The following is a 13,758-nucleotide window of genomic DNA, read 5'->3' as shown; positions in this document are numbered from 1 at the left end:
CGATACAAATTACATTTAGTTTTATTATTAATTGAAAACAATTGTGTTTTAATGTGTTTTTTTTAAATAATTTCCCCGCATCTTTCTATGGCAATAAGGTGCTTAGAAAAGCCAAACAACTGATGATTTTGCAATATTATTTAAATGTCCATAAATGATTTTAAAGACGTGTAGTTCAAAACCTTTATATGAGTAGCCAAATATTTAGGACGAGTATTGCTTCGCAATATATTTAGTGTTACAATAGAAAACACGTTTTAGCACATCCATGCATATGTTTCGAGACATAATCACGTCAAATAACTACGTGTTGTACTCCGTTTCAGTAAACGTAAATGCAGTATACGAAATGAGTTAATTATGTGTTACCGAGGATGTGAAACCTAAAGTCACTTGAAGTGATGCCATAGTTGGTCCAAGATAACATCGCTTTGTACGTGCGGACATTTTCTTATTTGTTGATGACAGTGTTGTACTTATTATTATACTATTCTTTTACGACCACTACACTGTTGTGAAGTGTCATTATCGACATGCATCGCCATTTACCTGTGCATGTATGGGCTGAATATACTAACATAAGAACAGAACAAAACTGTGAATTTGAATTGAACAAATAAAGCTGATCGTTATAAATATACATATACAATAAAACATCATGTGTTTGAAGTAAATACACAACATGCGTCATTTCGAATTACGATCAAATTAAATAGAAAGAAAAATTTGTTTTCGTGAGAATGTCACATGGATTTTGTTAATACACTGTAGCCACATGATGTCAAACGTAGTTTAATAATTACAACAACTATTACAATAGTATGTACCTATAATCTTTGTAAAGAATATAACTGCTTTATACCACACAATAAGCTTCAACATATTTTGACGGGATCTATAATGCTTTATAATAAATGTATTAAAAACATTCGCGCAATTTAAAGAAATTTTAAGAACATAGTGATCTTCCTCGATCTCATTAATGTTGCATAACAAAAGATTGTGTTAATCTCTAACATTGTACACAAACACCATACAAATATCATTTTATTCAAAAAAAAATTTGGCACAACATTCATGCATAAATAACATGTTTAATATTATAGATGATTCAAACCATAAACAACATATCACATTCGCTAAAAAGGTTCAAACCACATACAATCATTCTGAATAAACAAAGTTTTATTTTTAATTTCATATTTAATTATGTAAATACTATCTGAATATTGGAAAATCCTAATTAGTCCTCATGTATTTACTAATAATTTATTATAAGTTATTTTGAAATTTTTCCGTACCTGTCCCAGTAAAGCAAACTTTTTGAAAACCCTATTATTTGTTTTTCGCAGTGGGCGGCATTTGTTATATCAAAGGCAGTTTGTGATAGCATATTATTTAGCCTCCAAATAGACGCAATATAGCCGCTACGGCGTTTGTTATGAGAGGCGACAATACATTTAGATTTTAGTGTATACTTCTGGCACCTTGAAATCACTTACTCGTTACCGCTAACCGCATGATAAAAAAGCTTTCGGTCTGAAAAATACAGGCAGAAGACCGTATACTACTGGCGAACGTTATATACAGATGTTATAAAAATATATGTGTCGGGCCAATCTTGCTAGGTGAACGCTGTACTCAGGTGACAACTTCGTCGGGTTTGATTTAACGATTTAAGGTGAACCTGATCTGCTTTCTTGCGCTTCGTTGGACCAGACTTTTGTTTTAATTCGAAATTTTGTTAATTTTTCTAAAAATCTGCAATGTCATCAGATGAAATACCAACTCTCGATTTCTGCGAACTTGACATGCGCTTGATCTTTTCAGGACTTGATTTTTAAAGACCTTCATAGGCTTTCAGCCCTTCCATGGGGGAGTTTCTTCCGCTGGTCGCGTTAAGCTGCGGACGTGTCTTATCTTCAGATCTCATTGGACCAATCCAGGACAACACAACCGGAAGCAGCAACAATGCATGGGTGATGCCGAAAAATAGAACGAATCCCATCACCGCTGCAAATGTTCGAAATATGTAAGACTTTGCTGCAGCTAGTACTATTATTCCCAACAAAGACGAAACTGCGCCGTGGAATATCGGTGAACCAGTCTTGTCAATGGCGTCTCTGACTTTTTCATCTCTAGTTTTGCATCTTGAAGTCATGAAACCGTGACATATATGGGCGGTGAAGTCAATGGAGAAGCCAATGCTCATAATTAACTCAATCATCGTGATTGAGCTCAGCGCGACGTCCAAGTAAAGAAGAAAGCCGAACACGCCCGCCATTATCATTGTAACGGTGATCGTAACGAATATTATCAGCACGGGATGAGGCATAAAAATACACGTGACAAAAAACACGGCGGCCAAAGCGATACCAGTCGACTGCAGCGTTTGTGGTAGAATTTGGACAAACTGTTCAAAAGAGATAAAAAACGGGGAGTAGGCAAAACACTTAAATTCTGACGCATCCGCAATTTCACGAGCTTCAAGCATAAACTTCCCTTCTTCTTGGCTGTCCTTTAAGTCACGAGACATAAGATACACCCGGGAAGCTTTGATTGTGGTTCCTTCGGAATCAATAACTACATCATTCTCAAATCGGCTGTACTGCATAGCCTGAAAAAAATGTTTTAAGACCAGAGATAAAGTTAACTTCGCTAGAGTTTTGGTAAGAGGCGCCTAATTTGTACGTATTGAGCCAATTAATCTCAAAGTTCGGGTCAAAGTAAGAATTTGATTTAGCCCTTGCCAAAACCGCGTTTAGATCTCTTTCTGTTGAAGCATCGCTGAATGAGTACGGATGTGTTGTAACTATAGAGACGACTCTCCGACGTGAGAACTTATCTTCGAGAAGCTGTGAATATTTATAAAAGTATGATTCTTCCGAAACAAGTTGTGAAAACATGAGTCCTTGCTTGAGATTCACACACCCATATATCGAAGCGGCCATATAACCAGCGAATAAGAAAATGATGCCTATTTTCAACGGTGTCTTAAGAACGATCTTCGGCATAAGCCAACTTGGTAGCTTGTCCAAAAGACTTTCCGCTTCTTTTCGGTTCCTTGGACGTGATCCCGCGCAACACAGAACGCGGGCTCTTGATTGGCCACATTGTTTGGCATCCTCTGTGCTCGGGACCGTCTTGCACATCAAGAAGAAGTGCCGGTTTGATTCTACTCGTCGTTCGTGGATGGCGAGACAAGCAGTGAAGAACGTGATGTTGTTGATGTAGCAGAATACCACAGCAACACCTGTAAGTATAGAAATACTATGTACCAAGGATCGAACGTTTTAGTTTTGACTTTTTAAGGTCAAGTTCATAGATATTCTGGTATTTCCTTTAATATTTGATTTTGGGGAACAAGTCTGCAATAAACCTCGTTTTATTGTTGTATTAAGCAATTGATGAAACCATAAAACTGCATCGTTGTAGTTGTTTTATGTCGGTTAATTTTGCTTCACCGGGACCTGAATGTGACCGCGTCAATGAAACAATATATAACAGTTAAATCAATACCAAAAAAACTTATTTTAGGGGTTTTCTGAGGATCAAACTTAGCTTGATAATAAAAATAGATACCAAATATAAACCTTTATGATCAAACGGATCTTAGTGAAACTACTTTGAGTATTTGTATACCCGTAAAGATACAGAAGTTCCTCACGGCGAGGAAGTTGGATGCCGCCCCGGACATGAACGCTATCAGGTCCGTTAACGAGGTGATGGTGACCCCGACCCCGGCTGCCCGCAATGTCTCTTTCATGCGGCCCTCAACAGTAGCCTCGCCTTGAGCGCCCGAAAGACCCGACAGCAATATAAACATGTCGTCGATGCCTACGCCTGGAGAAAAACAATTGTCTTCAAATAGTATTATTAAGCGTTCAATCCAACGTGAAAGAATTAATTGTTAATATGTACTAAACACATGTCAATATAAATTTCTGCGGTTCGCAATACCTCATTATGTTCCATTAAGGCTTAAAATAAATTACATTTAAGCTTTTGGCAGAAAAGAATCACAACTCCAAGGAATTTGGTCATGGTCATTGGTACACTACGGCAATAGTAACACAAAAGTTCAGTTACGTACCTATAATCAGGAACGGCATAACGCCAACTATACTGACAAACTCGAGACCTGCAGCCATACAGAGACCTAAAGAGACGATAATTCCAAGTTCTGCGGCAAGAATGCCTGCCCAGCCTAACAGAGCCCTCTGGTTGACCGCGTCCCTAGTGAGCACGGAAAACTTGCCATTTATTGAGACGTTATACTGAGGGAAAGCATTATAACTAGTTAATAGGGTTAATTAAACTTTTGTGTTGTAATAAGGAAAACGCATGCTCAAACAAGAGGCTACACGTGGTCCTAACTTCGCCATTGAAAAGCATACACAATTCTATTCAAGTATTTTCAGTACTTTTGGGTAATCGCAATAACAAGGACGTACTTGTGGATAGACAGGATGTGTAAAAATTATTTTAGTGATTAGCCTAATGAAATATACGGACAATGAACTTAACGATTTTCTTTGAAATAAATAGGAAAGTAAGGCATTACCAGATAAATACTTTGATGACGTTACGTGTGTTTACGTCAAAAAAAGAAACTAGTTATACCTAATATTCATCGTAGCGACAGAGGCGTATGTGAGCATAACCGTGAACGTGATTGCGAACAACGCGATGTCCCCATTTATGTTCTTGTCCAGTTCTTCGTCCAGTGACAGATGATTGGCATAGGCAACATCCAGTTCAAGCGAGCTGTAGCCCTCCATCCGCGTTTTGAATGCCTTCACCTAAAGTCATTACAAATAGTTTGATTTAATTGTTTATGTTTGGTTGATTTAGTGTTTCTTTTCGTCGCCCTTACGTATGAATGTTTGTTATAATAACTCTGAACCCAGTGGGATGCTGGACCGCTTGAAAGCGATTCACACCGCCAAAGACCCTACATGGACCTTTCCATTGCGATGACTAGAGTTTCATTCATACATGTTTTTATGTTATTGATTCGTGTTTTGCGTTATGGGTCTATTGCTGTTAGTGTTACATCATACGGTTGGGGCATTGGTTTAAAGACATAAATGATAGAGCAATTACAAAATGTAGGTTACTCATGTGCTGACGCAGATTATTGCATCTTCTAATATTTTAACAGTGTTGAAGTCAAATAAAGGCGGTCTGTTCTGCTATTCATACCTTATGCTTGGCACAAAACGCCTATCGTATTTATTAATCAATATCAAGTTCACACTTTCATGTCAATAATCGTTTTACCTGAATCAGCTATGTTTAGAAAATGTCCATGAAATTATATCTATATCAATTCTCAGACAATGAAGATGGATGGAAAGTAAAATGGAAGCTATGAAACTATACAGGTATCAACATTTTCTTCCTTGAGCGCGTTTATACAATTCAGCGACAATCACATTACATGACGGACGGACATGAATTGTAAAAATAAATATTCGCATATTAAGCAGTATTTTTGTAAGAGAGTGACCATGGTTGAAGATGTAATATATATTTAAAAAATCAGTCATTTCCCAATAATCAAATAAATCAGCACTAGACAACGGATGGATAACCGGCACATACCACCTTGATGGAGAATTCAATGAGAAAAACACACAAATAAACACGTAGTGACATATGCGCTCTTCTGAGTGAACTAATTTTAACCGAGAATAACTCATTGATCGCAATTATTTGATAAAATTGCTTACTTGTCAGCATATGATAAACACTAATTTGTGAAAGGGTCGTTTATGCACCTTTTTCGAAAGAGAAAGAATACACGACGCTTTGTGTATGGAAAACATACACTCTGTTGCTTACATTTAAAGGGGCCTTTTCACATTTTAGTAAATTGACAAAATTAAAAAAATGTTTCCGATTCGCAAATTTTCGTTTTAGTAGTGATATTTGTGAGAAAACAGCAATACTGAACGTTAACCATGCTATAAAATAGCATTCATATGCATCTTTTGATGATTTAAAAACCTGAAAATTATAAAGCGTTGCAACGCGAAACGATTGAATTATTTGCAGAGTTCTGTTGTTGTCGTTATATTTTATGAAGCTACGACAATATCTTATATAAAGTATAAAAAACGAACATCATAGATGAGCACAGATGGTCGAGTGGTCTAAGCGACAGACTTTTGACTACAGGACTCCAGGTGTCAGTGGTTCGAGCCCTGTTGAGGTCTACTTTTTTCTTTTTTTTAAATTTAATTCTTCATTTTTTACTGGGGCTTTTTAGATCCAATGGTTACATTTATCAAAATAAAGCAATTGACGAGAAACTGTAATACATGCCAAAATCTGTGAAAAGGCCCCTTTAATTGACATTGTGTATATGCAGAATATGCGACATTTTGGTGATGAATATTTGCTTTTGCATAATGCAGTACAAATATGTATGTATATGTGTTATCTTACCCATAAGTCAGCCAGTTCCTTCCCCGCCGTGGCCTTCAGGGAGTACATGAGGTGAATGTATTCCAAGCTTTTAAGGACTCCGTTCGCAACTTTGACATTTCCTTTAAAACATTCTAGGCACGGTTTGGCAAAGAAACACAAACACGCGAGTGATATTTTAAAATAGGGAGCCCAGAAAATACAAATATGAGAAAATATACAAATGATGGGCTATATACTTTTCATCTACAAACAGCATATAGTTTAGCGATTTTATGGACAGTGTTGATAATTTTCACTTTCATAATAGGAAATAAGAATACTTTCTTAGATAGGCTAAAATATAACTATACGCAATTATATTACTTTTTCTTCTATCGCGCTTACATTTTTATAACTGGGCTCAAACGTTACTCTTTTTTCATTGTTGCATTCGGTACATATTAATTTGATTTTCTTGAAAATAAGTGACTAAGTGACTTTCAAAGGCCACTGCTAATGATGGTTCCAATATGTTTATTATGTGCTTGAACATGCATCAATAATATTATATCTACCTAATGCACGAATGCTGATATACTTAAATCAAATGTAAGGTTCATGTGTAAAAAGATATCCATGACCACCCTCAACACAAATCAAGTTGCTGGGCTAAGAATAGCACAAGCGATCCTTGGAGTTGTAATGCAGCACTTTTGCCAATTGGCCTAGCCACTCCTTGGTGAGATTTAAAAGATTAAGAACAAACCTAAGAGACTAATGAATGCCCCAAGCTGGTTGGGGCGGGAGTGAGAGCAACTTTTAAAAAATGCACGCACATCATTTTTTCTTTTGATTTAAACATCTTTGATAAACAATAAATTACCCCCAGTAAGCGATGCATAGTTCACGGTTCCTACTGCCGATGATGTAAACATAGGATACGTCACGTTTCCACTCGCCACGGCATTGCGGAAGTCGGCGTCCCAGAAGATAGATCCTTCCAGTGAGCATGCGCCGTGGGCTTTAGCACACAAGTCTTGGAACTGAATGATCAATACCGATACGTTCACAAAAATACAATCAGAAGCGTGAGTTTTACAAAGGATAAACGATGTTTAAAAAACAAACAAAATGCTTATGTATGGTCACAATTAAACGTTATTTACATTGAAAATAAAACTACATCTATTAAGAAAAAAAGTACCAGAAAAATAGTGTTGTAAACAAAATTCTCACCATTAGAGTCTGTCCGTTGTGGTATACAACTATGCCTTGCACTATATCGTCCAGGTTCTGGACCTTATCCAGCGCGTTCAAGGTCAACAGGTCATTAGATTTGGCGCGTACGATGACCCGAGCGTAGTAGCCCTCGGACAGTGACTGGATACTCTGGTAGTTTCTGTTGCTTAAATCAGGGAATGTAGCCTCCATTGTGGCCTGGTCATCCCACGAACGGGTACCTACACAGTTGAAAACATGGTAACCGATAATGAAATGAAAATGTTATCGTGGTAAATGATACCGTAACTCTATTCATTCAATCAATTCTGTACGAGAACAGGATTACATAGAAAACAAAAATTATGTTCTTCAGAAAGGGAGGTAAACCAGCAATGAATGAATGCTGGAGTTACGCGGGTACTTTAATTGACTTTCTTAAGCTCTTCACCTACGTTGGTTTCTTTTTCTTTTCTTCTCTTTCATTAAATAACATGGCTACGCAAATGCAAGTAAGGGGAAGCGTGCCTTTAATGGCATATTATCGTCCTTATATAAATATGGCCAACTATCTTCTTCAGTCTTCTTTGAACTGTTTGACGGTAAAATAAGTCCTGATTTATAACATGTAAGCGAAAATTGGGTTTTTACTGAATTTTAATGTATCGCACCGGCCCACCGTCACGCTTGCAAAAGGTACCTTTGTGTTCGAGAAAAAAAACCACATCAAATATCACGAGCCTCAGAAATTGTGGTCGCTTTCCTATTGTTAAAACTTCACAAAAACGATGTCTTAAATATTGATTGAGGATAATAAGAATGGCCGACACAAAATACTAAAAAAATGCTACAATGTCTTATTGAACACAAATTAAAATCTCTACTTTAATATGGCACATAAAATAAAGAACTTACAAAGCAAAACTGGATTTCAGTACATTCGGATTCATCAGCATGTCTCGAAACAGCAAAAATTTATACATTAATAAAAGCCCTAATAATTCAGAATTGGTGGAATATGGTAAATACATCTCCCAAATCGGAACCAAGAACTTAAACGAAAATCATACTTAGACATCCTATTTGTGCGCACATTAAGGCGCATATTTGCACAACTTCGTCCCGTAACGCTTCCGCTAGAAATTGAAACAGGCAGATATCGCGGTATATCTTGTGAACAACAGGTTTGCCAAACTTGCAATACTGGTGAAATAGCAAGCGAATAAAATTTCCTATTAAAGTGCCCTGTATTGCATGACATACGAAAAACATAAACACACATTCTTTATAATGTAAAAATAAACAGACAATGAAACAAACGGCTTCCAGCATTGTTAAAACACTTGAAACACGAAATTAATTATTGATCTATAATAAAATCAAGTTATGTGGGTTTCCCGAGAACCTAGCTGTGTTTCCGATAAATTGTAAAATTTTCTTTTTTTAAATATAGTGCCCTACCGTGAAAGTCCTATATTTTGTTCCGATAGGGCATATAACTCGGCAAAAACTTTCTGTCAATTTATTGTATGCCCTACCGATATAACCTTAATTCCACTCTACAATATATATGCATTACACTCAGGTTTTTAGCATTGATAAAGGTAATATGCAGTGGCAATACCTTTGTATATATACTCTAAAACATATGTATGTGTGTATGTATGAATATATATACCTATATGTGTGTGTATGTGTGTGCGTGCGTGCGTGCATGCGCGCGTGCGTATGTATCTGATGAATATATGTTAATATAACTTCTTCGCTCTGCTAAATGCAAATTGTGTACAATAATTTAGCATGTTATTATAAAGCATTGTGTACCACTCGATAATATGCTTATATGTTATGAAAACCGATTGTGCACACAACATGGTCGTGCATGGATTGTAATTTATAAGTGTGTCAGGGGCCGGAGGCCTATATTACAAATAAAACCGAACTTGGACTTGAATGATAGTTATGTGGTAACATTTCTGTCATAATTAATAAAGAATCAACACTGAGTTTACTCAAACCGATAAAAACATAAATGATAATGATTCTTTCACGATAGCGGATAACATGGGACAATGGCGTCGTTATGGTTACTGATAATCAAGTGAAATGTTGTCCAGATATAATATTTTAAGATAATATGGTTGCTGCAATTTTAATAAATAACACGGCAACAACATATATGTTGTTTTTATTATGTTAAGTCTTCTATGTAATTGTCATAGTAATTGACGAAAGTACTTTGCAGACAATATGTCTGTAATAATAACCAGCCAATATGTCTGTAATAATAACAAATAATATGGTTGCAAGGTTCTTGTCATGGTAACTTTCAATCAGAACAACGGTGCAATCATTTTTTTTATAATAATATAGCGAAAATGTTGTTGCAATGGTTCTTTTAAAAATGCAACATGGTTGCTGTCATGGTGTCTTATTTTATGGCGAAGATGTTGTTTCCATGGTTACTGAAATTCAACGTCAATATTATGTTCATTGCTACCGTGAAAAATGTGACAATGTTGTGGTAATTACTGCTGCTTCTCAATTCCAAAAGTTATACCATTGGACACTGATATTTCAGCAATAATTATTTGGTTATAATAACTGATATTTAAGCAAACAAGCGTTGTCATAGTGACTGATAATACATGATGCTTTCAAAGCATGTTTTATCCCACCCCGACTAGTAGCAATGCACTTCCTGTTACCTAAATGGCTGTTCTCATGGTTGAACACCATCCTTTTTACCTTAATTTTTTGCCTTGTGAACTCACAATGAACACGTGTTTATTTTAATGCAACAAGTGTACGACATGTTTAGTCGAAGCGTTCTACAAAAAATAGTGCAAACATTAATTTTCTGCTTCAAACTCCTGTGCCTGTTTCCTATGATATGTTGCCCTCAAATAATTTATCGTCTTGCCCCTCATGAAATTAGCCACTTTACCTATTAGCATGATCATATATATATATATATATATATATGACCTGTTAATCGATATGGTTCTTCTTTTTATCCAAGTAACTACGATACCAATTATCACGGTTGTAGGGAAAGATATAGTTCTCTAGATAGTTCGCAGAAGGGTCTTCAGACCGACAAACTGCCACAGACCCTCCTACCTACGGACCGACGGACAAATGCAAAGCATATACACATGAGGCAACCGGATTAAGGTCCAAAACAAAAACATGGCAGAATAATGCCTTCAGGCTATGGACCACTACACATGCGTAAATGGGTTAACAACTATGTACACCGGTATTACACAATGGTTTAATATAACAGCTTAATGTGAAACATAGCCCACCTTCAGGCAAATAAACATCCTGAGCGCTGATGTTCGACTTCAGTCTGAGCATGCCGACGGCCAGCGCACAGTTGATGACGACGACGATAATGATGACCTTCCAGGCGTGACGGGAGATGAAGCCACCATATCGGGCAAACACTGCCCCAATAATTTTATCAACCCTTTTGTAAAATTTCAGCCAGTTCATTCTGTCAGGATTATAAGTAATTCAGAAGTAAAGAAAACGAGAAACCCCGCGTAAAGTGGGTACAGTTAAGCATGTAGTTGGACCCAGCAAAATTGAGAATCAGAACTGCCCAAAGACTTTTCGTCCACTTTGATAGTGTAATGTATATTTTCTCTAAGTCACCGAATATAAGCACTATGAAGAAATATTTGATGGTACATTTCTCAAATAGTTACGTAATCAAGTATTTCTCCATTAGTTTTCTTAGAAGTAGTAAGTCTTGGGATAGTATCCTCCCTAACAATTATGAAAAAATGCAGGGCTTTTTGTGATTATTTTACGCAAAAGTACCTGATTGAAATTTGAAAAAATCGCGACGTTCACTGTACAACAAATTATCGCTATTTTTTTTAATGAAATTAATTAAAAAAATAAATTAAAAAAAAAAGGAATTTAAAGCTGATTTGGTCATCATATAATTGTCTCATCTCCATTGATATTAATATGTTCAAGTGTATTTCAAACAGATAAAATCTTACTCTGACCAGATTCACTTGTCTTACAAAACATGCATAAACCAGATGGTTTATCTTGAATTAAATGCTAATAAACAACGTTTCATACCTACACCATACAAGTCGTGATAGCAAATAACAATTTAAAAGCCAATATGTATCTCGTTACATATAGATATATTTAAATCTTTATTTAATCTAAAACACACACGTGTTTAAATAAATATTACATGCCAATGGTGATGTTAAATTTGTTTAAAAAATTGGACGAGTGTTTGTTTGATGTAATTCATTTAATTACAAGACTAGTAGATTTATCATCCTTCGCGATTTATAAAAACAATACTTTCAAATAGTCAAACTTAATATCTGTTTATTATTAAATTTCCATTCACCGCCGTGGTATGCTGATTTAAGTAGGCAATAGGGTTACTGGGCTAACAGTATGTAAAGCGCTAGACATGAATTTGGTAGGATTTATTCTATTAAAAATAGATTCAATTTATATCAAGAAAATGTTACTTGTAACAGATAACATTTTCAAACTTCTCCAGCAAGCTACATATCTTAAAAGTTCATGAAATTATAAAAGGAAAACACAAAGGTCTTAATGTCTACACTTAACCAAGTATTTAAATCAGCGTTTCAAGTATAATAATAATTATTTTGACTTGTTTCGTTTAATTGTATACCATTACACAATGTAATGAACTGAAACTGAATAGTCTAATATCTTAATGATTTTTAATTATATGATCGGTAGTTGAGTCTGAAGGAATGCCAATCTTTAAATTGAAGTGATTGTAAAGAAATGGTGTCAAATTACAACGACCTTAACACAGTTATTTTAAAGCTAGTCATTAATGTATTAAGTACATGTGTACCTAACCAATAAACTTTAATAAAGATATACCGGTAGTATACCTGTCCTAAATGCATAATTGCAGAAATGATAAAATGCATGTACAATGACTTATGACATCTGTATATGAGAAAAACGGGAGTTTACCTGAACAAATCAAACAAGATTATCGCGTGGATACACTGTGTTAGTGTTGCTTCATATTTATCAGCCAGTGTCTTTTGGACTTTGAAAAATAGCGCGATTAACCATGAATTTAGGAAAAATAAAATAAAAATAGTTTACATATCACCAATTCAAGTTGTTTATAAATTCATTGTTAACTGCATTTTTAAAATGTGCATCTTACAGAGCTGTTTGTTTGCATTCTAAACTTGAAATAAAGTATAATACAAAAAATAAGACTAGCCTGTTACAATGAATTGTATGAATATAATCTAGTGAATAACTGTTTTGTTTAAACATCATATGAGGCACCAATTTAATTCAAATATAAATCTTTATTTATTTCTTCCCACATTTTCTTCTTCCTGTTTTATAATTTAGAAACCTGCTTGATGAAATCAAAATTGAAAGAGAAATGGACTTTAATTGGATGTCAGTTATACCCTAGAAAGATTCCTGGAGAAGGAATAAGATTTACGTATCAGAAATATGTTGCATGTGAGGAATTTGTGCGTTATCTACATAATGGTCATAAAGCAAACGAAATGTGTTTTGTTCGGGCAACCGTAAAATTTACATTTATATACGATATAAATTTAACGATTGCAAAATAATTTAAATCATGTTATATCGCCAGTATAGTTTCAATATATATTCTAGATTGTTAAACAGTGAACAAAACAGTATATTCACTGAATGAAAAATCGATGCATTGAGTAAATATCTTACATTCATATAACTTTTTGAAGCTTACCTCTTGTTTGATAGCTTTTTCAGTTTTCAAACTTCTTAACCGAGCAACCTAGAAATAAGAGTTGATTAAATAATTATACGAACCCAAAATTTTTAAATATCCACACTATTTATCAAACATTAAAATCAATATTTAAGTATAATTGGCATTATTTTTACTTTTTTATTTATTCCATAGTATACCATAACACAATTTAATTAACCATAACTAAATAGTCTAATAGCTGAATGGTTTAAATTGATATGTAGTTGAATGAACATGAATACCACATCGTTTAACTGCAGGTTGTACAACAATACTGTTAAAATTCACGTGCTTAAAAACACTTCTTGTTTGGCACAAAACACAAG

The 13,758-nt window shown here is 35.1% G+C and overlaps 1 protein-coding gene across 1 annotated transcript; it reads right to left on the bottom strand.

Moving 5' to 3' along the window:
- Positions 1–1,279: 1,279 nt before the first annotated feature.
- LOC127878760 (patched domain-containing protein 3-like) lies at positions 1,280–11,133 on the bottom strand. Its single transcript, XM_052425318.1, is given in 9 exon segments — positions 1,280–2,635; positions 2,637–3,253; positions 3,643–3,843; positions 4,094–4,236; positions 4,624–4,802; positions 6,454–6,554; positions 7,298–7,457; positions 7,651–7,874; positions 10,944–11,133. Coding segments are annotated over 9 exon segments (2,610 nt in total). The 3' UTR covers positions 1,280–1,840.
- Between the last annotated feature and the right edge of the window lie 2,625 nt (positions 11,134–13,758).

This window comes from Dreissena polymorpha, chromosome 1 (genome assembly GCF_020536995.1).
Source record: "Dreissena polymorpha isolate Duluth1 chromosome 1, UMN_Dpol_1.0, whole genome shotgun sequence".
Taxonomy (NCBI): domain Eukaryota; kingdom Metazoa; phylum Mollusca; class Bivalvia; order Myida; family Dreissenidae; genus Dreissena; species Dreissena polymorpha.
Note: the sequence above shows the minus strand (reverse complement) of the source record. Positions and strands in the feature narration are given on the sequence as shown.